General features: G+C 44.1%; 2 protein-coding genes across 6 annotated transcripts in view; both read left to right on the top strand.

The window, feature by feature from the left end:
* The window catches only part of HOXB9 (homeobox B9), a 37634-nt gene extending 25866 nt beyond the window's left edge, over positions 1-11768 (top strand). Inside the window, exons 1-3 of one of the 4 annotated variants that reach the window (XM_081836185.1) lie at positions 6730-7671; positions 9303-9401; positions 11285-11768. In XM_081836185.1, coding sequence (XP_081692311.1) covers positions 7158-7671; positions 9303-9401; positions 11285-11520 — 849 coding nt within the window. In that variant the 5' untranslated portion in view covers positions 6730-7157 and the 3' untranslated portion in view covers positions 11521-11768. Of the gene's footprint in view, positions 1-6724; positions 7672-9302; positions 9402-11284 lie in introns of those variants that run through there. The other 3 variants (XM_081836184.1, XM_081836187.1, XM_081836186.1) reach the window with 3 other exon arrangements.
* Positions 11769-20836: 9068 nt separating this feature from the next.
* On the top strand, positions 20837-24402 carry HOXB8 (homeobox B8). Of its 2 annotated transcripts, none has more exons than XM_081836485.1 (3): positions 20837-21886; positions 22830-23229; positions 24355-24402. In XM_081836485.1, the coding sequence occupies exons 1-2, from the start codon at positions 21460-21462 to the stop codon at positions 23132-23134; spliced, it is 732 nt and encodes a 243-aa protein (XP_081692611.1). In that variant the 5' UTR covers positions 20837-21459; the 3' UTR covers positions 23135-23229; positions 24355-24402. The 2 variants fall into 2 exon arrangements, with proteins under 2 accessions (XP_081692611.1, XP_081692610.1); XM_081836484.1 differs by having other exon boundaries at positions 22827-23229.
* The last annotated feature ends 1887 nt before the right edge of the window (positions 24403-26289 follow it).

The following is a 26289-nucleotide window of genomic DNA, read 5'->3' as shown; positions in this document are numbered from 1 at the left end:
TCAAAAGTTTATTCCCTACATATTCCACACTATCACTCTCCCCAAGCTCCCGTGGATTTTCTTGACAGTTAAATGCCACCCATTTCCACTGAATTTACTCTTAAGCAAATGAGATGAATCCCCCACAACCTTCAGACCCATTGTCTTGCATCTAAGCTAGCCAATGTAGCAACCCTACTTCCAGCAATAATATACGGAAGTTGTTCGGTGATGGGATTATTTCGACTCTTATCTCAGGGTGGTATTCAACTAAGTGTTTGCCCACACAAGACCCACTGAAACGAATGAGCATGACTAAGTTAGGTCCATTTATTTCAGTGCGTCTACTCTGAGCAAAACCTAGTTGAATACCACCCCCAGTTTCGGATCTAGGTTTTCTCTCTCCTCTAATTTCGACTATACTCTCTGGGAATCTTAACCCTAAAGCGTGAACATCTTGGTTCCCAGACAGCTAATATTATTAAATGTCTGATTCTCAATTCTCTGGTTTTCCTTTATTGGGGTTCCTTTTTGTAACTCACACAGGCTTCTAACTTTACAAGGGATCTCTAACTGGTTTACTAACTGCTAAGATTATAAAATGCCACTTGGAATTGTGTTTTTAAAGTTAGATCTAGTTTCTGGTCCGGGAGTATTAGCTACATGTGTAAATTGTTTTGCTTCCCTCCAGAGAAGGAATTTTCTCACTCTCCCCTCCCCTCCCTCCTTTCCTCCACTTACTTAAAAGTGGGTGGGGGGAGAGAGAAAAACTCTTTAAAAAAACTCCAAACGGTAGCATTCATAACCCTGGGTTAGCACAGGAAATGGAGAAAGGTAGATTTCTTCTTGTTTCTTTTCTTTTTTCTTTTTTGCCCCATAAAGGTTACAAAAACATATTTGATTTAAAACAAAATAAAGTTTTCAAATGCAGGACTCTCCCCGGCCATCTCGCCCCCCCCCCCTCAGAACTAAAGTTTCTTTCATAACCTGTAACAGGCTGTCCAAGTTTGTTTTCTGTGCCCTGGTCTTGGGGGTTCTGATGGTTTTTTTTATATAGAAATAAAAGTGTGTGCGATGTTCTTGAGTTGTAAATTAACAACAGCAAATGTTAGGAGTTGGAGGAATCCTGAGAGGCGTATTTGAGGCTACCACGAGGTAGACTTATAAAATATACCACCATTCGCCCTTTAAAACAGTTCGATCCACAACGTGGAATTCTCTGGCTTGACCCACGCCTCTCTAACTTAAGCACCTCTGCTTCTGAATAAAGAAAGAGAAATGAATGAAACTTTCTACTAAATAAATGCTCTTAGGAGGTCAGTGTTAAACAGACCCCTGTCTACACGTTTTCTTGAAAGTAAGATTTCATTGAGTCTTCAAGGACACCCTCGCCTTGAACGAAACTATCGCCTCTGTTCAAAACCTTTTCCACTGGAAATCCACTAGGGCTCACGATTCAGCTCCCAGCCCATCCAAAGTAGCCCTTGGCTAACCAATCAGACTACTCAGTAGGATTTGGGTGTTGGCTTTAGGATTACAGCCTAAACTCACTCACTTGAAAGCCACATCCATTGTAATCAGAGGGACTTAACTTGATATCAAATGCTGTTGGCCAAAGTGTTCGTTTCAATTAAAGTCATTTGGGCTTAATCCTGTATCCGATTTCAAAAGAGCTGCCCTTCTAAGGCTTAGAAGTCATCTTGCTCAGCGTCTGTGGTACTGAAATAGCCTTAAAGTTGATGAAACTATTTGTGGGACCCACTCTAGAAGCCTGAAGGTGGACCTCTCGAACCAAAAGTTTTCCAAAGCTGGATAGCAGTCAATGAGTCTATTCTGTTCCAAGACTGTTGACCTACTGGCAAAGTGCCTGTGCAGGGGGACTAGCTTTGCCCCACATATTAGGTCCTTAAACTAGAGATAGAGAGATAGAGAGATAGAGGAGACAGGTGAGCGGGCCCTGCTTATCTGGGTAGGGTGTCTTACCGCCCTAGCTCTCCCTCTGGTGCTGCCTGTGGAAGCTTGCAATCTTTTTTAAAAAGAAAAGGCTACTTGCTATTTGTCATTCCTCTCACTTTCCCCCGAAAGCTATAGGAATCCAAGCCTACCCCCTGAAACACTTTTCCCGGTGAAATAGGACTCACACAAAATTTGGACCCCAGAGATTTTATCATTCAGCCAGAAGATAAAATTGGAGAGGGAAACACTTCGTTTTAAAGGAGTTACGTCTGCTGCACATTAAATAAATTTACTGGATTTTTCTCTCTCTCCAAAAGGAATTGTTTTCAGCATGCAAAACATCAAACCGAAGGTTAGCGTGTGAACGTGCGATTTGGCAATAAATTTCCATAAGAAATGTTCTTTGGACTCCCCCCCCCCCCACCAGTCGAAAACAATGAAGATGTTTTTGAGCAGTCCACTGCAGTCTAGTTTAATAATAAAAATAATAATGGAAGAAGCCCGTTTAGCTGGTTGGCTATAGACGTTCCATTTATTTTGTAGATATATCACAGGTCTTTAAAGCCATTTAAGCAATTAATGGAACAGAATCTCATTTTATCTTTGAAATCTACTACCTGAGCTAACGGTATTTGTCTAACGTACTCCATCCAGTCCACAAACCAGAACATATCCGTACTACGACCCCAAACCCAAGCATTTGGAGCTATACAGTCCCATTGATATAACTCCAGGTACTCCAGTTTAAATGGGTTGATGACTGGGAAGTTTGGAGGTCTATCTGGTGACGGCTATCTCATAGCTGTAATCTTGTTGAAGTCCCTGTTGTGTTCTTAGTAAATTGCCCTTTAGGAATATTGAGGGTTGGAGAAAACTCTTTCCCTTTTGCTTAACTGTTTTCCGAGCATGCATGCATCTCCGTTTGGTATTTAATTTTCAACAAAAATAATAATATTTAAGGAAATAATATCCCCAAACCAGGCAAAATAATTGCCTCCCTCCGATATAGAATCATCCAAATGGACCTGGCATTTAGCCTCCCGCAAGAGAACGCGAGGAGTTGACCTGCATGGCAGTGCATATTTTTTAAAAAGGAGAAGAAATGAAAATTAATGCATCCCTGGATAAAACTCCAGTGGATGAGAAGGCAAATGACTTTTGCAGGTCTTCTTGTGTGGTTTACTTCGCTGGGGAATCCCTCAAAGCCCTGGGTTCTACTTCAGGGTAACTCTCCTGAAGTCATTTTGGTATGAATTTATATACTCAAGAAAATTATATACTCGGCTGCTGACATGCCTCATAATTATTTATAGGAGGTGCCTGAGGATTTTCCAATAATATATTTATTACAGGTAAAACATGGACAATTTATCTTGCAAAACACCGAACAGGTGTTTCCTTTCAATTAATGTTCAGTAAATTTCATCGCTATTTAATTTTTTAACCCCTTCCCCAAGAACAGCTAAAAAATGTCTGTTTATCCATTGCTTGTCTAAACCGCCCTGTCAGTCAACAAGCCGGCCTTTCCCTTTCCACAATGCCTTTAAATCATTTCTCTTACATTTTTCTTTCGCTCTAAAATCTAGAGAGCGGCCCCAAAACAGAATGATTAAAAAAAAACCCCAGTAATTTCTGGAATACCATAAAACAGAACGCATGCTTGACTTCCAGTTGTAATTACACTGGGGGCCTTTTTCATCTCGAAAGGGGTGGGCGTCTCTAAGTCTTGAATACATATATATGAAATTAGGAAAATTAAACAAGAGGTTGATTTAAGGAATTATTTTTGTGTTGTGATTCTCCCCCCCCCCCAATATTGCTCTAGAGATTCAAAGTAATGACACCAAGCAGTGATGCAGTGTTACAGGAAAAGCCTATAGTTCTAGGTAAAAGCAAACTGAATTCGGATCTCATTGAAGGCCATAATAATTCTGCAACTGACCACACAACTTACCCCAAATGCCACCACGATTCATTTTACATACTATGGCTGCCAAATCGTGAGAGCGTGATCCAGACAACGTTAAACACATTTGAAGGCTCCACCAGTTTCAATGGGAGTGTGAGGCACTTAAGTTTAACTCTCCGACTGAAACCAATAGGCCAAAAAACGTTTTAAGTTTGACTTGGGGTGCTTAAGGCTGCAGACTCTCTTGGAGGTAAATCCCATGGAACTTGCTACTACTTACTGCTGAATAAACAGGCATAGCATCCGGCTGTAACATTTCTTTCTTTCTTTCCTCCCAGAGGAAAGAGAATCTCGAGGTAGATGGGATGCAGGCAGTGATCTAGATATTGGTTTCAGGTGTTTTTTGAAACCTTCAAGCGCAAAAGAACTTTAGTCTGTCTAATCCTCTATCTATGCCCCTGAATGCATGTGCTGTCCACCAAGTCAACTATCTTTTCTGTTTCCTTTTTGACTCCCTGCCTCTATCACAACACTAAACATAGTATTTTACTCTGAAGTAGGTTTCATTGGTCCCAAAGGAACTTACTTCCAAATAAGTATTCTTTATATTTCATTCTCTTTCTCTTTCTCGTTCTCTGGCTTCTTTTAATATTTTTTAAAACCTGTACCAGTCTTTCTGTCTTGTCTTTCCTTCAATCTCTTCCTATTCATTTTTCTCTCTCGATACGATCCTTCCTCCATCTCAGATCTGATTTGCTACCTACCAACACAGCACCACGGTGTGCAACACAGAGACACACATCATCTCCATCCTTTTGAGAAGATTACTTGAGGAAAATGACAGCCTTCTTTTGGACGTGACGTTGTTGCTGATCTTGGGCTAATTTTCTTCATGGCACAGCATTATTCTCTGTAAGAATGAGTGGTTCTCTCAAGGAGAGCAACCGCTTAATCGAAGCCCTTCTGTTCTCGCAGAATGTACCTTTCGCCTGCACCAGTACTGAGCAATTATTCCGTGCTGCATTTTGGACCAAGGGTGTTGGACAACCCTTGGTGTGAGAACTCGGGGTCTTTTTCACCCTCTCTGTCTCTCTCTAGTGCCGGAAAGGTTGTGGGGCTGTGTCCAGTTAAAACCTCTGTCGAACACTTCCTGCTCTGGTAGAAGGAAAACTGAACCCACCGCGTTGCAAAAGACGAATTTACGATAGGGCATTGTGTGAGATCCTTGACAGAGACAGACAGCTCGATCTGCAAGACTGTTAAGCCGAAGCTCGTTGGGATATTTTAGTCATTTTAGGCCTATTGGGCGCGCCCTACGGCTCTAAATCTACTTACTTGGAAGTAAATCCCACTGAGATAAGTGGACATAAACTCTCACATGAATATACTTAGGGTCTGGGTTGTCAGCCTACACGCCACAGCGGTTGGCTTGGACTTAACTGCTCCGGAGCAAATACGCTGTGAGATGTTGTAGTGGGATCATTGATTGAAACATACAAGGCTTCTGCTTAACTGGATTGGATCTGGAGCATCAAAAAGGTTGAGAAGGAAGAGGGGATGGAGGGAGACGTGCGCTGATATGTTCAAGACACCCCTTGGGCTCCCCCCCTAAACACCCTCCTTTTCCACAGGCAGTAAATTCAAGGCTATAAAAATCAGAGAAAGCTAATGTAAGTTTTATTCAACTATTTAACCGTCTCAAGTCTAACGCCTTCTGTAAGGAAACAAAGAGGATCAGTACCGGATTGGACATTTTACAAGGGTAGTAAAATTAAAGTGCGTGTATATGGCGGGGAGGGGAGGGAGAGAGAGAGAGAGAGAGGAGTGTGTTGATTTCAGCGATGCAACTCAGCCTCTCCCCCCACCCTCCGTTGCTTTCAAAACAAACCGGGCTATTGCAGTAGAGACCCTATAGATCATCGATCTGTTTATCTGAATCTTGAAATGCACTCATATAGACGAACAAAACATTTAAACCTATAACTTCTCTTTCTTTATGTGTGTCTATATACATGCATACCACATATATGGAGAGAGAGAGAGAGGAAGAGAGCGAGAGATCTGCCTATACACATATGCATATGTGGCGAGACTTTTTTTTTTTTTTTTTAATTATAAGCTTATCATATGCTTTGGGCTTCACTTACAGGAGACAGATTTCACTCAGGCATGCATATTGCAGATGCAGATGCACACCCGTGTATACACACATACACACACACACACATTGAGGCATACATAATACACACACGGCAGTGTTTAATATATAATGCACACAGACATTACTCTATACACACCCTTGACAGTTACGTTTAACCAGGGAAAGGAAGGCAACAAGATCAGGAAGTCATCCGATACAAAAAAAAAAAAAAGAGTCTACTAATATTTTACTTCCAATCCACAATCCACCCATAACGATCATCGCCATCTCCCGTACATACATTTCAAAGCCCTCCATTGTAACCCTCGCGAAAGGTATCACCTCCCTCTTTTAGAAAACTTTAGAGGAAAGCCAGCGCAATTTATATTGCCCTCCCTCAGCTGAACAACACGGGTACCTCGAAGGAGAGTGAGCGGAGTCTAGAATTACACAGTTTATAGATGTGGAGGGGGGTGGAGGACGCGGGGGGGGGCGGTGCACGGAAAGAGAGAATTTCCCCCAGAAGAGTGTTAGTGAAGGCAAAGAGAGGGCAAAACACAGCATTTTTCTTTCATGTTTCAGAAAGGGATTTAAAAGAGAGAGAGAGAGAGAGAGAGAGAGATAGAGAGAGAGAGAGAGAGGAGGGGGGAATCTATTAACCCCCACCCCCACGCCACCTCCTCCCCTCCCCACCCGCGTTTGCACTGTACGTTTCGCGCTTTCTGAACTCCCGACGTTTTGCAACATTGCATCAACATAACACAATCCATCCTTGATATGGAATGCAGAGGGCGGTTTGACAGCCCAGCGCAACCCCCTCCGCTAGGATTGATTTACGCCTGCCCTGACGCTTTATCAGCCTGACGAAAAAAGTTTGACCAATCATTTTGCTGGAAGCTCCCAACCCGGCAGTCCCGACTGTACTTTTTCTTGGCTAGGAAGTTGATGCTGAAGGAGAAAAGGGGGTTAAAGGCAGAGTGTCGCCTGTGGTTTCTTTCTTTTTTATTTTTCCCTCCTTCTTTTTTAATTTTTTTAAATGCTTCCCCTCTATATACCCTAATACCTATAGAGCCTGCTTAACTACAGATCTACTCCTCTCTCTCTCTTTTTTTTATTATTGCTTGCTTGCTTTTTCCCCTTCACTGAACCGTGGGGCTCGTATGATGTCCAAGAATGTCCATTTCTGGAACTCTTAGCAATTATTATGTCGACTCCATTATAAGTCATGACAGCGAAGACTCTCCCGCCGCCAAATTCTCTTCCGGGCAGTATTCAAACTCCAGACAAACTAGCCACAGTGAACACCTCGAGTTCCCCTCTTGTAGTTTCCAGCCCAAATCCTCCGTTTTCAGCGCTTCCTGGACGCCACTGACGCCACACACGGCTGCTACCCTTCCTTCGGTCTACCATCCTTACATCCAGCATCAAAACGTCCCTACCTCCGAGAGCAGGTATCTACGGAGCTGGCTGGACCCCGTGCCCCGAGCAGAGAGCATAGCAGCCGGGCAGGGACCAGTTAAAACAGAGCCGCTGCTGGGACACCCCGGGGAGATCCGTAAACAGGGGACACAGGAGTACCATTTAGAAACTTCTGCTGGAAGGGAAGGGATCGCTTCCAATCAAAGGCCCAGCTTCGAGGACAATAAAGTTTGCGAAGGAAGCGAGGACAAAAGCAGGCCAGATCAAAGTAAGTTATAAAAAGTGAGGAAGTGAACAGCATAAAAACCTAAGAGGGGGTGTCATAAAACGGCACAATGGGCGAGGGAAGCTTAAAAAAATATATAACCAGGTCTTAAAAGAGAAATCTCTCCCTTCCCCCAGCCCTACTACGCCGCCCCCCCCCCAAAAAAATCCCACTAGCGCTGTTCTAGCATTGGAGGGCGTTGGGGGTGGCAAAGATTTATCTGCTGCTTATTGCGATATGTATTTATTTTTAAGTCAATGGAATATCAGGCAAAAGGGGGAAATGAGATTCGATCTTCCTTTCCCAGTGGTTTGAAGAAGGGCAAGTCACAATGTTTGTCTTGACTATATAGGAAAATGAGCAGGGGGGGAAAGTGAACCGGGAAAGATCGGCGTGTGTGTGTGTGTCTGTCTCTGCGGTTTTTATCCATCTAAGTTATACTCAAAACAGGGCCATGAAAATGAATGGACGCCCGTCATTCATGTCTATTATTTTCAATGGGTCTACTCTGAGTAGGACTATCGTGGATCTTTGGATGGGGGAGGGGGTGAGACCTGGGAAAATATATTTGTTTTGTTTTTAAAGGGGGCCGAAAGAAGTTCACGTGGAGGAGTGAGGAGGGGGCTTTGTTACTCTGTGCCCTTGTTTACCTTGAAAGACCCCCGGTTCCCTCCGCCGCGCTTTCTTCTGTCACTCTCTCTCTCTCTTCCTGATTGTTGATTGTTGTTTGTTTATGAAATGCACCCGACATGCGTATGAATATTTCAGAGCCCAAAGCCGCCGCCCTCTCCCCCCCCCCCCAACAAAACAGTAAAATGGGGAACGAGCTTAATTGGGTCTTTTATTTCCTAAAGGGGAACAGACTGGCAAACTCTTAAACTTAATCGTGTGCTTCATTTTGCAACCTGGTGGTGGGTGGTGGCTATTATCTCCCTTTCCTGCTCCACCACCCCACCCCTACGCGGAAATATATATATATATATAGCGAAAAGAGTTTGGCGAGGGATGGAGGTACAATAAAATATAATAGGAATCATCTTTGCCTCTTACGTATTCTTCAAGGTAAAGAAAGAGGATGCTCTGAAGGCTGTCTCCACCGCCTTTCCCCCTGTGTGAGACGTTTCAAACAGCCGAAGAGCTCGATTCAGTATTTTGGTTGGTGGGGAAAGTATGACTTAGATGGTTTAAAATCTCAGCGCAAGTCATTCATCCGAGGCGATGGCTCTCTGGGATTCTTGCGGGGGCCGGGGGGTGGAATGCAATTTATCGATTTGTCACTATCTTTTCTCAACTGATTTTTATTTTTATTTTTTTAATGCTTTATTATTATTATTATTATTTTAAAAATGTAAGTTCCCAGTCCGGCGGAGTTGGTGGGTGAAACAGCGAGAATTTTGAAGGGGCATTTGGCTATTGGGGCAGTTCTGTACGTCTTCGTCGCATTTCACTCAGCCTTGCACAGTGGGAGGGGGGCGAATAAGGGAGTTTTTTGTGTACTGTGTTTGTTGGGACGCTGGCAGGATATCTGGATCAGCGGCTGAAGAGAACGGTAGAGAAGAAGTAGAAGGGTGCTTAAAAAAAAAAGCTTATGTGCCCCCCTTTACCCTCCTCCCCACCCCCATCTTTCTCCCCAGCCCCGGGACTGAAGATAGATAAAAATCTTACCCAAGAACCCTGCTCGATTCCAGAGGCCCAGGCTGCCCAAGGGCGTCCTGTGCAATCTAGCTTAGAAGGTATGTTTGGTCTGATATGGAGAGAATGCTATAAAAAGAAGAAGAAGATGGAGGGAAGGAAGAAGGAGGAAAAGTCCGTGGCAGAAGCAGAAGTTAATGTCTGACACTTGCCATGCCCTTCTTTCCCATTCGGAAAGCATTGCGCTTTTGAGAATCCACACTCTTCGAGAAGGTCTAATTTGTGTATATATAAATGTGTGCCATTTTGGGTTGTGTGTGGGATGGTGGGAGAGTAGCGTGCCAAGCGAACATTTCTCTTTTCTTTTCTTTTTTGTTTGTTTGTTTCCTGTTTGGGGAATAGTGTGAAATGAAAGATAAACTTGTTTTCCTGTGGCAGACGTCATGTTTCCTTGAAATGCCAAGAAATCACGCACATGCATACACACACACACACACACACCACTAAAAGGAGGGCCATTGGTGGAGATTTCATCCAAATGCCATTAAAAGATAGGTAGCTGTATTAATTATTAACAGCATGCCTCTTTAATATTTAATTCTGCCTATTAGAGCCAGGCACTTCTGTTGTGGAATCGGCTGCTCGGATTTGTAAGACGGGGGGAGCTAAACCTGGTTTAAAAAACAACTCCGAATGCATTTCATTTTCTAACTTGCAAGGAAATGGCATCGGTGCACCTCCTGCACCACTTAAAACGATCCCTAAGTAAGACAGAAGTTTGGCTTTGGACTATAAAACTCCCCGTTTGATTATCAACAAGAGTTTCAGTACTGACCAGCCGGCGCAGCTCAAATGTGTTCTAGGTTTCTTTTGTCAAATATTCCGTCACAACGAGGCTTCTTTAATCTTGAATAGACCTATTACAATACTGTATAAATATATTCTCTCTCTCTCTGGGTGGGTGTGCGTTCCTATCTCCTTTACGCAGAAAGAGGGATCCTAACTCTCATGAAGTTCTTTCCTGAATTACTGTTCGGGCTAAATAAATAAATAACCCCCCCCCCAAACACTGGGAGCCATGCACAGTCCGCTGGGCAGGTCCTAGTATGTGTCTTGCGCAGGATAGCTTCCTGGTGAATTGTGGCCTGTCTTCATTGTCACCCTGTGTTTCTCCAGAGTCTTTTGCGGTGCTTAGGAGGACCGTGATGTAAACACCTCTTTCCGGACAACACATCCAGGCAACAACAAGCGATTGGTTTACCCGCTGGCAGGGTAGCTAGGGTGTCACAGGTCTTCTTTTTTAAAAAGTAAATTATAAGAAAGCAGAAGAGGAGGGGGGACTGCTAAATTATGCATGGTTTTATATGAATCAATTTGTATATATGACACTTCGCTAGGAAGGCAATCTGCGCGCCACGATCCTCCAAAGATGCGCAGGAAATAAAGAGTACTGTAGAATACTATGACATCTTCCCATAGTGTTCATCTGACAATAGACCCTTCCTTCCTTCCTGACTTCCATCCGTAATCTCCCATCTATCTATATATAGAGAAACAGATGGACACTCTGTGTGTGTGTAAATATATTTCATCCTTCCTTCCTTTCCATTCAACCAATAGCTGCATCATTTGCTATAGTCTCTAACCACCTTCCAGTGTCAGAAAAAGGCTCCGTTAACTTTCCCTTTTTAGCATCAGTTTCTGCCCCAGACATATATCCAACCTTGCACATAAATGTTCAAATATTATGAGGCATTCTTTCTACAACTGTTCGCTTGTTGCTTTTCAAAGGTGGCTTTCATTTATAACCTGTAATGTACTTGAGGGGTGCCCCTCTTACGTGGGTGCTCATCTTCTCCCAGTTCAAAAGTTGACCAAGAGTCCCTTCTTCTGAGGAAGCGGTGTGGGGGGGGGGGGTTGTGTGTCTCTGTGGATTCCAGTGGCGCTTGTCTGACGGGGCCTCCTCGCTGTCTTTCTCTTCCAGGTAACCCTGCAGCCAACTGGTTGCACGCTCGCTCTTCCCGGAAGAAACGATGCCCCTACACCAAGTACCAGACCTTGGAACTGGAGAAGGAGTTTCTGTTCAATATGTACCTCACCAGGGACCGTAGACACGAAGTGGCCAGGCTCCTCAACCTGAGCGAGAGACAAGTCAAAATCTGGTTTCAAAACCGAAGGATGAAGATGAAGAAAATGAACAAGGAGCAAGGGAAAGAATGATGCTTCCCTTCTCCCTTTCCACACCCCTCCCTCTTCTCACCCCCAATTTTGGCCCCGTCTCGAAACTTACATGCTGTATATTTATGGGCACTGACTTCCCAGCGGTGCTTCAGATAGCAACGAAACCACGCCAAACCCGAACAGACCACCGTGGTTTGCATGCAAAGGGTGCCCATAATAGGAATGCACCTGTTTTCATCCCGTTGAGTCTTTCTCACTGTTAAAGATTATTGACGAGGTAACGCCAATTTGGGGCACATGTTTGTTTGTTTGTTTGTTTGTTTGTTTCCCCTTTGGGTGCATGTGTTCCTTCTACCGAGATAACTGAGAGGGTCCCATCTATGCACATAAGTCGTTCTTTCGGATAGTCCTTATAGAGCCCCTCAGCTGGTCCCTCCAATGAAAATAAGCATCTACATCTGACAAGTGCTCTGTCCCGAACACAAGGTACCTTCCAACCTGGGGTTCCTCTGGGCAAACTGCTTAGAAATGAACGGAGGAGTTCCACGGCAACAGTGGAGAGTCCTGGGACCGGGGGAATTGTGCCTCTCAGTACCTCCCCCCATCTTATATTCCTTTTCCTATGGAGAGGAGATGGCCACATCGCTCTCCACGGAACAAAAAGCGAATCCGATAAGGAATATCAAATGAAGGGAACCAGTTAAACTCACCAACTTTTCGAGGACTTCGCCTCCATTTCTTGAGGATCAGAAGAAGTCCCATTGCGCAGGGAACCCGCACCCCCCTTCCTTCACATATATTCAAATGGGGCAGGAGAGAGGTTTATTACTGAGACAGGGGTGCCCTTTTCACAAATGAAGCCCCCCGCCTAATCAAGGGTGCAAGGGAACCATCCCGAGGCCAAACAGGGCGCAGGGCTTTTGCGAGGCCTCCCCTTCCTTGCGCAGGAGAACTTCCCCACAGCCACCACCGCGTTGTGCTTCTCCTTTCCCACGAAGTTTGGTTTTAACTTTTAAAGAGACGAGCCGTGTTGAGTTTTGGGGAAGGGGCGCACGCTGGCTTTGCAAAAGTGAAGAGAAGGTTGTTCCCACCTGTGCTCAATTCTTTATCATTTGCAGTGAAAATGAATTTCCGTGAAACCGTTCAAGGGCCAAGTGTGGGATGGGGGTCCCTGGGTCTTCCTTTCGCCCCACTCGCCCATCCACCCTCTCTTTCTCCTTCATCCAGACTTCTGCTGAGAAGTTTTGATACTTGAATGTTTCAAGGGATGTTTTCCCTTATACCCCATTGCTCCTGGAAGACATATATAAATCCATCTTTCATGTTCACATGAAAAAGAACTCTTGAGTGGCATAAAAAGGTCGCTATGGCATTTGGGGTGGGAACTGCCCCACAGATAGACATCCTCACTGTTTACAAAAAGGGGACAAAGAAAGAACTCCCATTTCATACTCGGAAAAAGGGGGTGACCATATCTGAAATCTCTGCTGGGGTCCTACCCCACACCCTTTGAAATCGCCCCACATGGGGTTCTGTTTCCCCATGTGTTTAAAATAGTTTTATCCCCACCCGACTCCTGTCCATCTTTGGTAGGACTTGGGAAGGGGAAGTAGGTAGGTGAGTAACTTTAGTACAAGGTGGTTTTACGGCGCGTACGGATTTTCGTTCTTTTGTTTGTTTTCATAGAGGGGGGGGAATGTGTTCGTGGTTGTGCTTTTGTGAACGTTCCGCTTGTTTTCTGTGGCTTTTAGGAATATAAAAAATGGGGTCTGTACCTGTTAGTTCCAGAGCTGGCGAAAAATATACATATAGAAACACGCCCCCCACCCGCTTCAAGCCTTCGTATGACCCCCCACCCCTTCTGATTTACCACTTCTAGAAAGGACACCTTTATGTGGTGGAAAGGTTTTTCTAGAAAAACAATGGGGATGGGAAATTAGGTGGGGAGAGAGAGAAGAAATTAATGTCTGTCTTTCGGAATGTTTCGAGACAAAACAGTCCCAGCAGAGAAATCTAATTTCATAGAATATTATATAGGACTTTTATACCATTTTTGCCTGCTGATAAGCAGTTGTGCTTTAGAGATTTGATAGGCATATTTTAATCTTTCGACACGGCGTGGCCTGGTTTGCAGGCTTTTCCTGAGGCGGGAAGGAAAGAATCCTTTTAGGGTTTTTAGTTCAGCGTCAAAGAAAATAAAATCTGCATTTTTAAAATAAGAGGGTTTTTTTTTTGGGGGGGGGGGGGTTCCTATCACTTTCTCTTAGAATCCTCCCGTCCTGTATAAGTTATTGGAGGGTGGGGAGCTTGCAGGAGTGATATTCGACGAGGCTATAAGCGAACTATAAGCGAATTCCTTTTTATAAAGGTTAAACTTTAGAGGGTCCCAGTGGCTTAAATTAGTCAAACTTCACCTTGTCTTATAAAACCAGTTCCCTAATGGAATTTCCAAGGAAGCGTCCTAATTCCAACCCCCTCCTACTAAGTATAAAATCGGAGGTGTTTTGTTTTGTTTTAGATAGTATTCTCATCACTGGAGTGTATTTTGAGCCAGCTGGGGTTGGGTAGAATTCTGCGGTTTTGTCTGTTTCAGTTTTTTAACTCGCTGGTGCACTAAGTGAATCTGAAACCCGACAGGACGCGGAGAGCATCTTTCAAAATCGCCCTGAACCCCCTTTCAGCGCTAACATTCACATTTTGTAAAGAAAGCCTTCTCTATAAATGTATTAGCATATTCACTCATTTTAGCCATAGGCTCATTCCTAGACCTTATTAGTGAAGACAAGAGAAGTTTTTTAAAACCGCATTTTTGCTAAAGCATGGATTAATAAACAGAATTAAAATTTAAAAATAAATAAATAAAACTAGCTGATTTCGTTAGAGGAAACTCTGTTCTTAAGAGTGAGAGAAAATGTTTGGAAAAACCTTCTGTTGTTTCTTCAGTTCCATCGGTTCAAAATTTATTTTCCACAGCTGTTAAATGCCTCAAAATAAAAACCGATTTTAGGGAAGGGAGACCCCCCTACCTATATCTCATTGTGTTATACTGCTTCTTCTAGAACTTCAGAATATTTGCAACTGTGTTCGTTCGTTTGTTTTCTTTACTGGCTATTAAGGGTGTGTTATAAAGATAGTTTTGTATTGTTTTGTTTTCGTTTGGTCAGTGGCTCCCCCTTTTTTTTTTTACGTCACTAAGAAAAGCTGATAATGATTCAATTTCGGCGCGTTTTTGTTTTCTTCCCGTGTGAAATCGGTTGCATCTATAAACCCATTCAGCAAAACAGAAATAAAGCGGTTCTCCGTCTTTCCATTTGTGGCGAAAAGAGTCGTTATTATTACTTTTTTAAAGCCAAGAAAAAGAATGGACGGACGGATGAATGAATGGATGGATGGCTGGGTGAATGAGGGAAAGGGGGGGAAGTATGTGAGTGAGTTAATATTATGTTTACACATTACAATTTGAGAGGCTTCTACATGCAATCCAATGATGGTGAGGCGAAGGTTCTTTTTCAGGGCTGGGAAGAAGTAGATCCAGGATCCCCCAACTTACTTTGGAGTTGAAAAGAAATAGAAAAGAAAAAAATAAATATAATGCAGCTCTGATAAACATATCTTGCCTTACAACTCATTCGCAAGGCCAATAAGCTTTCATGTAATGATCCTTCCCCAAAGTGACTTGTCCTACATATTTCAATTAGAACCATTACCAACTGGGAAAGGGATATCCATGTGCTGTTTTTAATAGTGTTTTTCAATTACCCACGACCAAAAAAAAAATCAAAATAATGAGGCCAGAAACAAACCAACCACGATTTTCTTATAACACGAACCTTGAAATGTAAAGTTGGCTGATGTCAAAAATAAAAATAAACGCTCTGTTTTGATCATGGTGATGATTTCTTATTTTATTTTTGGAAATATATATATATATTTTAAATTCAAGCTCTGGAAAGAGAAGGGGGAAATGATCGCTGGATCTAAGTGGAATAGAAGTGGGAGCGGGGCTTGTCATAAAAGAGAGAGCGAGAGAAGAAAAGTCTGCGCGGTAGGGCTGCAATAAAAGAATATGACCGCCATAAAACTTTATAGGGTATAAATTTCTGAAGGTTAAGGAACTAAGCAACTGTAAAGCAAACAAGAGTAGAAAACTTTCAGAAGCTCCTAAATTACTAGAATGTCTTGAGAGAGAGAGGAGGTGAGGGGATGGAAGAAGTAGACAGACATTTGTGCTTTGTTTACTCAGAAATTGGGGGCACTTTTTAAATAATAATAAAAATAATGTTTTTAGGAAGAGAGAGAGGGAAAGAAAGAAAAAGAAAGAAAGAAAGAAAGAAAGAAAGAAAGAAAGAAAGAAAGAAAGAAAGAAAGAAAGAAAGAAAGAAAGAAAGAAAGAGAAAAGTCTACATAATTTATCCCCCTCTTGTGAATTCTGTGAAAATCCAGCGTTCTGGATCGCTTCGCCCTTTGTGTGGCGCTTCTTATCACTTCCAAGCTGCCAGCATCCTGGATCATAAACTCACAACAAACACACACAAACACACACCATCATATATATACACACACACCCCAAAGTTCTGGCGAGACGTCTGGGTTTAGAAAGCCTTTCTCCACTCTTTTTAATCTATTTACAACCCGAGCTTTCCCCCATCCAGAGCAGAATACTTCAATTGTTTAGTCTCGGGTTTTGAAACAATGGTGGATTTTTTTTTTCCTTCCCAAAAGCGGAATCCCAGCCCCTGTCTTTTATTGCTCTGAAAACGACCGGCTGGGAAGTAGCTACTGCTATACAGCAAAGCTTGAGGTAGGGCTGGGTGGCGTGGAGTTATTCTTCGCAATCACAAATATACACGGGATCTTATGATTTTAGAAATGATTTATCGTGTGCAACAAGACTTTAAAACGCACACAAAGGGGGAGAGACAGAAAAAGAAAAAAGAGATCCATAAAAGCGCACGCGCGCACACACACACACACCAAATCTTCATCTCCCACCTTCCCTTATTATTGGCTTGTACGTTTCTAAAAGCGCCTTACTTGGAATGGTCGTTAGATGGCGCTGTTACTCCACTTTTAGAAATCACCCAGCCAGCAGCTTATTGGATTTCTTTCCCTCTCGAGTCCGCAACACCTTGATTTCATTAGGAACAATAAACGGAATTGCTGCTCAAAACCTTTGTGAATAAATCCTCCAGCATAAAATATAGGGTTAATTATGGCGATTTTGAGGTTTCTTCTCGAGAAGGTTCTTATATGTTCAGTCCATTGGAAGAGAGACATCCACAAAGATTTTAAAAGCGAATGCAGCAGGAAGATCTCCTGCGCAAGCCCCTTTGCAACGTAGAGGGACTGGTGATCTACGGAACAGCTCCAGCACAGTTCCCATTCATGTCCATTACACGCCGTATGTGTGCGCTGGGTGACCGGATCCTGGCCTGAAGAGGCTATGTGAGTGTGTGGTCAAGGAAGCAAGCAAACGTTTAAGAGCACAGAAATATAACCTTAGAGGGTGTTGTTTTGCTCCTCCACTGTTTTAGGGCCGTTAAAAGGTTATGGTGATTATATTACAGTTTCCAAAACAAAACAAAAAATGTGTTTTGCAAGAAAGAAAGCAGATGGGTCGCAAATTTGGGGAGAGGGCAGGAAAGGTCCATTCATTCCACAAGGACCCCATTATACTTTGATGGGAACCTCTGTAGTACATTATATGACGAAGACAATTCAGACAATCGCAAGTATCCCCCAAAACCTTATAGGATTATTCAATCAACTTGTTTTCTTAATGCGCTCACCCAGACATTTTGTGAACCCTGACCACACATATTCCTATGTATGTGTGTGTTTGTAAATATATAAATAAGAAGAGGTGTGTGCTTAAAATGAACCGAAAACATAGATGAATTTACCCTTTCACGTGACCCTTTATAAATATTTTCTTGGTCTAAGAGCACGAACACCATAAAATTATTCGCTTAAAAAACCCCAAAATACTTTCAGATCTGTTTCGCTGCCCCCACTCCCCAAAAGCCTCAGATGAAAATGCAAGGGGGCATTATTGGATATAAAACACTTCATTTGTTAGACAGAAATAACATGACCAGAAAACGGGAGTATTAGGAACGGAACCATTTTAATAAAGGCTTTCTAACGGAAGTTTACAGCTTTTGTAGACGTATTTTGAAGAAGAATGCAGCAGATTGGCGACATTCGATACACAGTTTTGTTAAAGGGCTCAGAGCCTAATTTTACAACAGTACAAATCCAAAAGGTGGTGGTGGGGGGGAGAGAACAAGAAAATGAAATGCCACCCCTCCTTTGCAAATCACCCATTCCACCCCAAAGGCGAATTCCAGCAAATCCTCGCTGTATAAAAGCTGCAATCCTTTAGCCATAAGTAGTTTTGTGCAAATTAATAGGAAGCCTCTTTTAAAAACAAACAAACAACAACAACAACAACTCATGGAGCTATAAAGTAATGAGAAGTTACAGTTTACGAAGTGATGTATTTTGGGGGAAGGTTTGCTAATAAATCTTCCCTCCGCTGGGTATTTGTAAATTATGTTCCTACTTTCTCTTGTGGTTTTCTCCCCCACCATAATAAAAACATTTTCCTTTCATCAGAGGTCCCTCGTACAGTATGCCGGTGATATAATGCAAGCGACTGCTTCAAGATCCATTGGCGGCGCTTTGTTGGACATCATGCATTAAACTCTACTGCGCTTGGTAAAAGCGTTAACTTCCAAGACAATTTAGCACTCCACTCGCCAATCCCTCTCTCGTCTTGATACGTGTATGCGTATCTATGTGTGTGTGTACACACACAGAGAGAGAGAGAGAGAGAGAGAGAGCGCTAATAGACTTTTCACATGTTGGTAGTTATGCATTTACAGGTTACTAGTCATACACGAGGATGCCACACTTGTCTATCACGAAGGAGGCTAGTTTTTTGTTAAGATGTCAGCAAATCCTACTGTTTGCAAATTTATACAGACACACTCATCTTCAGGCAATGGTGATGGGAGAAATCACCCCGCTCTTTCCGAAATCTTCTTAGTTTGAAACTTTTGGCAAGCAATCTCCAATCACTAGGGAATATCCCCTCTGGACACAGTGGGGTTTACTCCTGAGCAAACATGCACAGGATTGTGCTATAAAGCTGGGATCCCGTATGCGCTTACCTGAGAGTAAACCCCATTGCATTCAGTAGTGCTGACTTCTGAGGAGGCTTGCCTAGGAAACTCAAACATTAAATCGTTCACAATAGTGGAAGGGAAGGAAGATCCCGCTCATATTTTGTTCTATTACTTCGTGAATTTATGGGTTGTTATAATCAAACCTTCTTCAAAAACTCATTTGTTATGCTTAGTGGGTAGTAAAAGAGAATATAAAAAAACCCTTTAAAAAAGAGAGATAAAGAAAAGCCTGCATTTAAGGCATCTCAAGCAGTTAACGCTCCAATTGCGTGGGATTGTAGGTTTGGATCAAATTCCTCTTTTACGAAATAAAGCAAAATAGATTTTACTTTAAAACAAATAAGCCTGGATAAGCTTTAAATGCCCTTTCTTTCTTTCTTTCTTTCTTTCTTTCTTTCTTTCTTCCTCAATTTAGATACAGGACCATAGTCGGAGTTACCTCTTTCGAATGGTACAGCTTTAAATATTGTTTTCAACATCAAACCTTTTAAAGTTTAAAGGGATTCTATTAGATTTCGGGAATCTTTATTGGGGGTGTTCTGGGGGGCTGAGATGTGCCTGTTTTCGCCTTTGAGGTGTAAACAATATAGGGCTGCTGGGATGATGGCGTGGGTAGTGGGCGGGAGGAAGAATTTAGATAGACCCAGGGCAAAAGAAGAGAGGTTCGAATACCCCAAGAATTGGGGTATCTCAGCTTAAATGTGTTGTAGAAATGAACTTCATGTGGGGTGGCGGGAGGGGGAGAGGAGGAAGCTTATGGGGATGCTTCTATTTGGAGAGGCGGTGATGGCTAGGACAGAGGTTTTTCGGAGGTGGGGGTCCGAGAGGAAGCTCCGATGTCTTATGATTTGATGAAACGTCTTCATAATAGTTGCTGACTACGTTAAAGGGTTCCTAGAATTTACCCCCTGTGTGCTTATATCGAGAGAAATTGTCGAGTTAGCATGTTAAAAGCTGAAAGCAACTTTAACAAACGTCAGTATAAAACAGAAATACACTCCCCCCCCCCATATTCCACCCCCTGTTCAACCTCACCCCACACACCTCTCAACGCACACCCTCTTCCCAGTGTTAAAAGCACCTGGTGTTCTAAGTTTTCTGGGGGTGGGAAGTGGGGTGGCGGTGCTGAGAGTGGGCTATTATGAATGCCCATAAATGTGGCGTTTTGGAGGTGATAAGAGACGCAACATCGCATCTTCTCCTATGTGGAAGGAAAGGGAGGGAGGGAGGAGGAGGAGGAGGAGGGAGAACAGGAGGGTAGAGGGGGGGGGAATAGTAGAGAGAGCCGAAAAGTCAATGTTATATATGAAAAACTATAATCATTTTAATTCAGTATTGACACCCCAACATCTTGCGATAATGGAGTTTAGGCGCCAATCGAAGCCTGGGTTTTTATAGCAGTAGGGGAAAGAACTCGTAAAAACCCTTTAACAGCTTTTTATGTAGTGCGATATAACCAGCAAGAACATCTCCGGGTGTGCGCGTTTTTATTTATTTATTTAGTTGTTGTTTTGTTTTTGTTTTTTATTTTATTTTATTGCGCTTTATAGTTTGTTAAACAGTTTACGGCCCCCTCTTTTCTGGGGGGAGTTTTTTGGGTTTTTTTTTAACAAATGGGCCATTTCTTTCTTTTCGTGCTGATAGTTAAACCTTTATCAATAATAAGGAAATTGATCATTAAAATGTTAAATCTGACTACCTCGTTTGTTTTAAAATATGTTGAGGCTACAGGACGCCGTACGATTTGATAACTTGGTATTAAAATACCAATTACATTTATAGGAGGCTTTTAGAAAAAAACGGGTAGCAATTAAATCCGGCCTCTTTTTACAGTTTTCCAAAGCAACCCTGACATTTTCCAAAGGCTAAAACTGCCTCGTTAAAATAAAATAAAATAAAAATTTAAAAAATGGAAATTAACGATGGGAGCGAAGCCTCTCTTTAATTTTCCAACCCTCCCCAAATATCAATCTTTTGGGTGGGCTTAGGTAGATGATTTGTCGTGAGGCGAGAGATATCTCATTAACGTAGATAGTTTAGCATATTTAATCTCTATATTTACCCCACCCCACCCCCCTCGCTCCCTCGCTCTCTCTTGCGCGCGCCCTCTCTCTCTCTCTCTCTCTCTCTCCCCCTCGCTCGCTCTCTCTCTCTCTTTCCTCCTCTGTCTCACTCTCCTTTCTGCTCGCAGGCTGTTCAGAGTCCGTGTGGAGTACGTGGAAACCAATAGGATGACGGTTCCGTAATAGATGCAAATGATCCAGAAAAGACACTGGGAAATATGAACAAACTCATTTGCTCCGAAGTAAATCACGGAAAACTGTTTATGAACTGGCACCTCTCCTTGGAAATGTAAAGCGAGAACTCTTTTTAAGTGCCGATTTTTTTTTTTAGGGGGGGCTGAAGAAAAAGGAGGGGGGAAAGAAGAAAAAGGAGAAGAGCGAGAGAGAAAGACAGAGCGAGAGAGAGAAAGAGAGAAAGGAATAATAATAATAATAATAACAATCACAACAACAACAGCAACAACAACAACAGCAACAACAATAAAAAAGGAGAATCCGATACCATGTACTGTGGCAAAGAGTTTTGATTCAATCCTCGGGATTTTTCCCCCCTTCTTCCTTTCTTTTAATCTATGTATATCTGTATGTATCCCTGGAAACCACAAAGACTCGTGGGTTAGCATCTCATCGCTTCCATCTGATTCCGTGGCTAAATATCCTGTGGCTTTTTGATAGACCCTCACCTTGTTACCTGCCTCTTTACCTATTTAAAACAAGCTATTTATATGACAATGAGCTCCTATTTCGTCAACTCCCTCTTCTCCAAGTACAAAACCGGGGACTCCTTGCGCCCCAACTTCTACGACTGTGGCTTCGCCCAGGAGCTCGGAGGGAGACCGACGGTGGTGTACGGGCCGAGCACCGGGGGCACCTTCCAGCACCCCACCCAGATCCAGGAGTTCTACCACGGAGCGTCGTCTCTCTCCAGCTCCCCTTACCAACAGAATCCCTGCGCCGTAGCGTGCCACGGGGACCCCAGCAACTTCTACGGCTATGACCCGTTGCAGAGACAAAGCATCTTCAGCGCCCAGGAGTCCGACCTGGTGCAGTATCCCGACTGCAAGCTCGCCTCCGCCGGCCTGGGAGAAGAGGCGGACAACTCGGAGCAGAGCCCGTCTCCCACGCAGCTCTTCCCGTGGATGAGACCGCAAGGTGAGGAGGCATCCTAGAAAGGGCCCGCCGCCGCCGCCCAGCCACGGCCGAGGCATTTTCTGAACCCATAAAACTAGTTAGCCCTCCTTTTTTGCCCACCTCTTCCACGATCTTCCTCTCTCTCCAACTCCCCTCCCCTCGCCCCCAACCCTCGGTTACTTTTTACTGTTTTATGAGCGTAAACTTTTGCACCTCTCAATTGCTTTATCGCTTAATTACCCTGAAAGGGGAGCCTTTTCTCCTGAATGGGGAGAACTGGACTTCTCTCCCCCCCCCCTCTTTATTTCAGTGTGTGAGAAGCCTTCCCTAAAGTTTATGGTACTTTTACAACCTCCGAGACCCCCTTTTTGTGTCTCTCATTCACCTCCTCCCTCCTTCCTTTCCTCCCTCCCTCCCGGGCCCTTAGTTGTTATCTTTTAACCCTCTGGAGAGCTGGTGGGGTGTAGGAGACGGTGGTGGCATTTACACACACACACACACACACACACACACACACACACACAGTATAAAGGAACTGGCAAAAGAGGGTTCTTGCAAGTAAACTAAGATGCTGCTCAGGGGCGCGCGGGTGGGGGTGGGGGTTCGCCAGAAAATGACCCGGTTAGGGGGGGAGAGGGGGGAGTGTTGGGAGCAATATTTCCTTTCAAGAAAGCAGGCTGGTATTGCGGGGGGGGGGGCGGCCAGAGCGCATTTGTGGTCCTCGATGTCTCCCTCCACCCTTCCCCGGATAATCACCCTCCCCCTTGCAACGTTAGAGAAGGGCAGTTCCTCCCTGCCTTTGTGTGTGAGTGTGTGTGTGTATGCATCGCTCCTCTCTCCTGCGCTCTCTGCCCCTAAAGCAGTTTTATGTGTCTTCTCTCAACCTCCCTTTTTTCTCTCCCTCTCTCCTTCTCTCTCTGTGTCTCTCTCCCCCTCCCACCTCCCTCTCGCAACACCCCAGCAGCCGCCGGACGGAGGAGAGGCAGGCAGACGTACAGCCGCTACCAGACCCTGGAACTGGAGAAGGAATTCCTTTTTAATCCTTACCTGACCCGCAAGCGGAGGATCGAGGTGTCGCACGCTCTGGGACTAACCGAGAGGCAGGTGAAGATCTGGTTTCAGAACAGGAGGATGAAGTGGAAAAAGGAGAACAACAAGGATAAGTTCCCCAGCAGCAAATGCGAACAGGAGGAGCTGGAGAAACAGAAAATGGAACGGGCGCAGGACGCGGAGGAGGCCGGAGAAGCACAGACGGGGGACAAGAAGTAGGAGCTGGAAGAGTGGACAGGCAAGCCCCAGGAAAAAAAGAGAAAGAAATAAAGAAAAAGCCCCAACCTTTCGTCCTTCCATTAATGCCAGTTAATGTGAGAGGTGGCTGGGGAGGGCTGGGGTGGGCTGGGGTGGGGGGAATCTCAACACTGCTTAGGGGAGGAGGGGGGGAAACTCCCCTTTTATTGCTGTAAAACAATATAGCTGTGAGCGTCCTCTTCTCCTGGTTGTCCTTTGATACCCACAATGAACTATATCTATATTTAAAAAAAGAAAAAAGAAAAAGAAGACAGATTCTTGGAGTCTTTTTAGCCTTGTTGCTCTTTTTTGCGTTTTCTTGCCAGTTAAGAATTAGTAATAGTGTTATGCAATAGCTTCTGTTAACCATGACTGTGAAAAGGATTTCCTTCCCTTCACCCCCGTCTCTCTCTCTCCCTCTCTCTCTCTCTCTGCCCGCCTCCCCATCCTTCCTTCGCTCCCTCATTAGGACACACACACTTCTCAGTGCTGTGGAAACGATGTACAAATGATATACTGCACTTTGGGAAGACTTACTTTCTTCTCTGCCTTTCTTTCTTTTTTTTAACTTTCCCCTCTCTTTCGCTCCGTCCTGCCCACTCATATTATATATATATAAATATAAATATATATAGAAATTATGTGAAAATGATACATAGTGCACTTTTAAATCAACATCTCTCATCTCTTCTCCCTGCCTCCCTCCTTCTCCCTCCTCCCTCCTCCCTCCTCCCTCCTCCCTCCCTCCCTCTCTTGTTGTGGTTAAACTCTTCAGGAGGTAGCTCTGAAAACACACACCCGACAACATGAAACTGCCTATTTATGCTGTAGTCGTCTCTTTTTTTTCCTGTGGTTCATTTCCCCCCTTCCTATTTTTGGGTCCCGTTTTTGGCTTTGTTTCTGCGTTTGTCTTTTTAAGTGTATCTTTAAAAAAAAGGAGAAAAAATTAAATAAAAATTAGAGAGGTCCCCCCTCCCCTTTTCCTTTTAGTTAGCATGCACACAGTGGAAGAAGTTGTAAAAAAAAAAAGTATTTCCCCTTTCCCTGGGGTGTTTTTTTTGGGTTTCTTTCTTCCCCCTTAGGTTTACTGTGGAAAAAAAAAAAGAGAATGTATACTGTATCCGTGAATTACTTTATGGGGAGGGCGGGGAAACTAATGCTATATTTTGTTGTTCTCTCTTCACTTTGTTCTATTGTCGAAGCTGGAAGCGGCGGAAGAAAGGAGTTACAATAAAGTTTACAAGCCACAATTTCCCCCGTGACATTGTTCTTTTCTTCACCCTGCTTTAAAATTTCCTCTGGGACGTCTTGGAGAGAAAGTAAAAAAAAAACCAGTAAAAACCCCCCAAACCGACCCAAATGCAGCCAAGCCATTCCTACTGTCACCCAAGGAAGCCTTTGGAGAGACACCGAAGGAACTCGTGGCTTCTGGAGAACATTGCACCTGAAGCGCAGCAAGGGCTTGCGAACCAGGGGGAAAGCGAAGGGGGAGACTTGGTTAACCTTTTGAAAAGTACTGCAAGCATGTATTTCATGCCCTGTGATGATGGAGAGGTTTGATGAAGGCTCACTGTGCCAGGAAACTTCTAAGTGTGTGTTTGTGTGTGTGTGATTGTATTCTGTCACCGCTGGATTCCAGCTCCCTTGTTCCTATGGTGGCGATTCGCCCCCTTCCCCTCTTTGGGTCCCTCGGAGTCTGTGGCACGTTGTCAGTTTGGCTGCCCTCGGCCCCCTCCCATGATGAGCGTAACCATGATGTATACAACCTTCCTATTCGCCCCCCCCTCTTTTTTTGCAACTTAACCTTGAAAAGAAGGACCTCTGCCAATCTCTTAACTGCAAGGCCATCTTTACTCTTATTTGTCATAGAAGGCTTTGATAAGTTTCACTGGAAAGTGTGCCTTTCCATTTCTCCCTCCCCCTCCCCCTCTCCCTCCCCCTTTTCTTTTGGAAGCTTTCCTTGCTTCCCCAGCAGAAAGCAGAGTAACCAGCTGGTCACATTTTCCTTCTCACTGTAATTGAGTCCAGCAGAAGAGCTGACACGCTTAAATAGAGATCTGTTGTAATCTTTCCTCCTCCCTCCCCTTCTTTCCCCCCTCCTCCTCCTCTTCCTCCGCCACCAGAAAAAGCAAAGCCAGCTCCGAGACCCAGCGCCTGTGGCAGTGGAATAAATTACATGCATAACTGAACGGCGTTTAGAAGGGGAAATAGGCAAGCTTGGGGGGCGGGCGGTCAAAAGAGAAATATTAAGTATCACTGCGGTGGGGGGCCGATTTGTTGGCGGCAGTCAGATGGTGAGTCCTTTTGTCTGTGTGTGTGTGTGTGTGTGTGTGTGTGTGTGTGTGTCTGTGTGTGTGTGTGTGTGTGTGAAAGAGAGAGAGAGAGTCAATGGAACTGTATAGTATATCTAGAGAAACCCGCCCCGAGGTCGTGGGATAGGGAGGGCTATATACCTAGTCTGCCTTTTTATCGTGTATGTGCGGACGCGCGCGCGTGAGAGACAAACAGAGAGAGTGTGTCTGTACGAGAGAGAGTGAAAGTATGTGTGGGAGAGTGTGTTTGTGTGTGTGGGAGAGAGGGGCAGGGAGGGACTGGGGAAGGGGAGGAGGAAAGTAGTCTACTCGTGGTCAAAAAGGACAGTCTCCTACTTTTACCTGCTTCTTTATAGAAGGAAGAAGGTATACGATCTCGCAAGAGGGGTCTCCTATGCTAGCCTCATTGGAATGAAGGCAGCCCACGTAGACTCCCATTCATTGCGCTGAAGCTTGCCCGGGAGAACTTCCCGCTAGCTGTTTTTACCGACAGAATGGGTTCTCTCCACCCTCTCCCTCCTTTTTTTCACTGTATTTTTCTGCCTCCTTCTCCTCTTCCCATCTCTTCCCCCCTCCCCCGCCCACCTTGCAGGTCTCTTCATATATTCTTCTTTTCTGTTCTCTCTTACCCTACCGCCCCCCTCCCCCTCCACAACCACTGCGCCCGCTTTTCCTGCTAGTCTTACTTGAGCAACTGATATAACCGGTGGCTTATTGACTCGTGTGCACATTTCGTCTCCTTCCCCTTCTATCTTGGGAGGTTTTGTATCCTATCATCAATAATGCATCGTATTTTATAAATCCCAACCAGTGCTCCATACTGTG

The sequence above is a fragment of the Podarcis erhardii genome (genome assembly GCF_964252035.2).
Source record: "Podarcis erhardii genome assembly, chromosome: 13".
NCBI classification, from domain to species: domain Eukaryota; kingdom Metazoa; phylum Chordata; class Lepidosauria; order Squamata; family Lacertidae; genus Podarcis; species Podarcis erhardii.
This window is presented reverse-complemented; position numbering and strand designations above follow the sequence as displayed.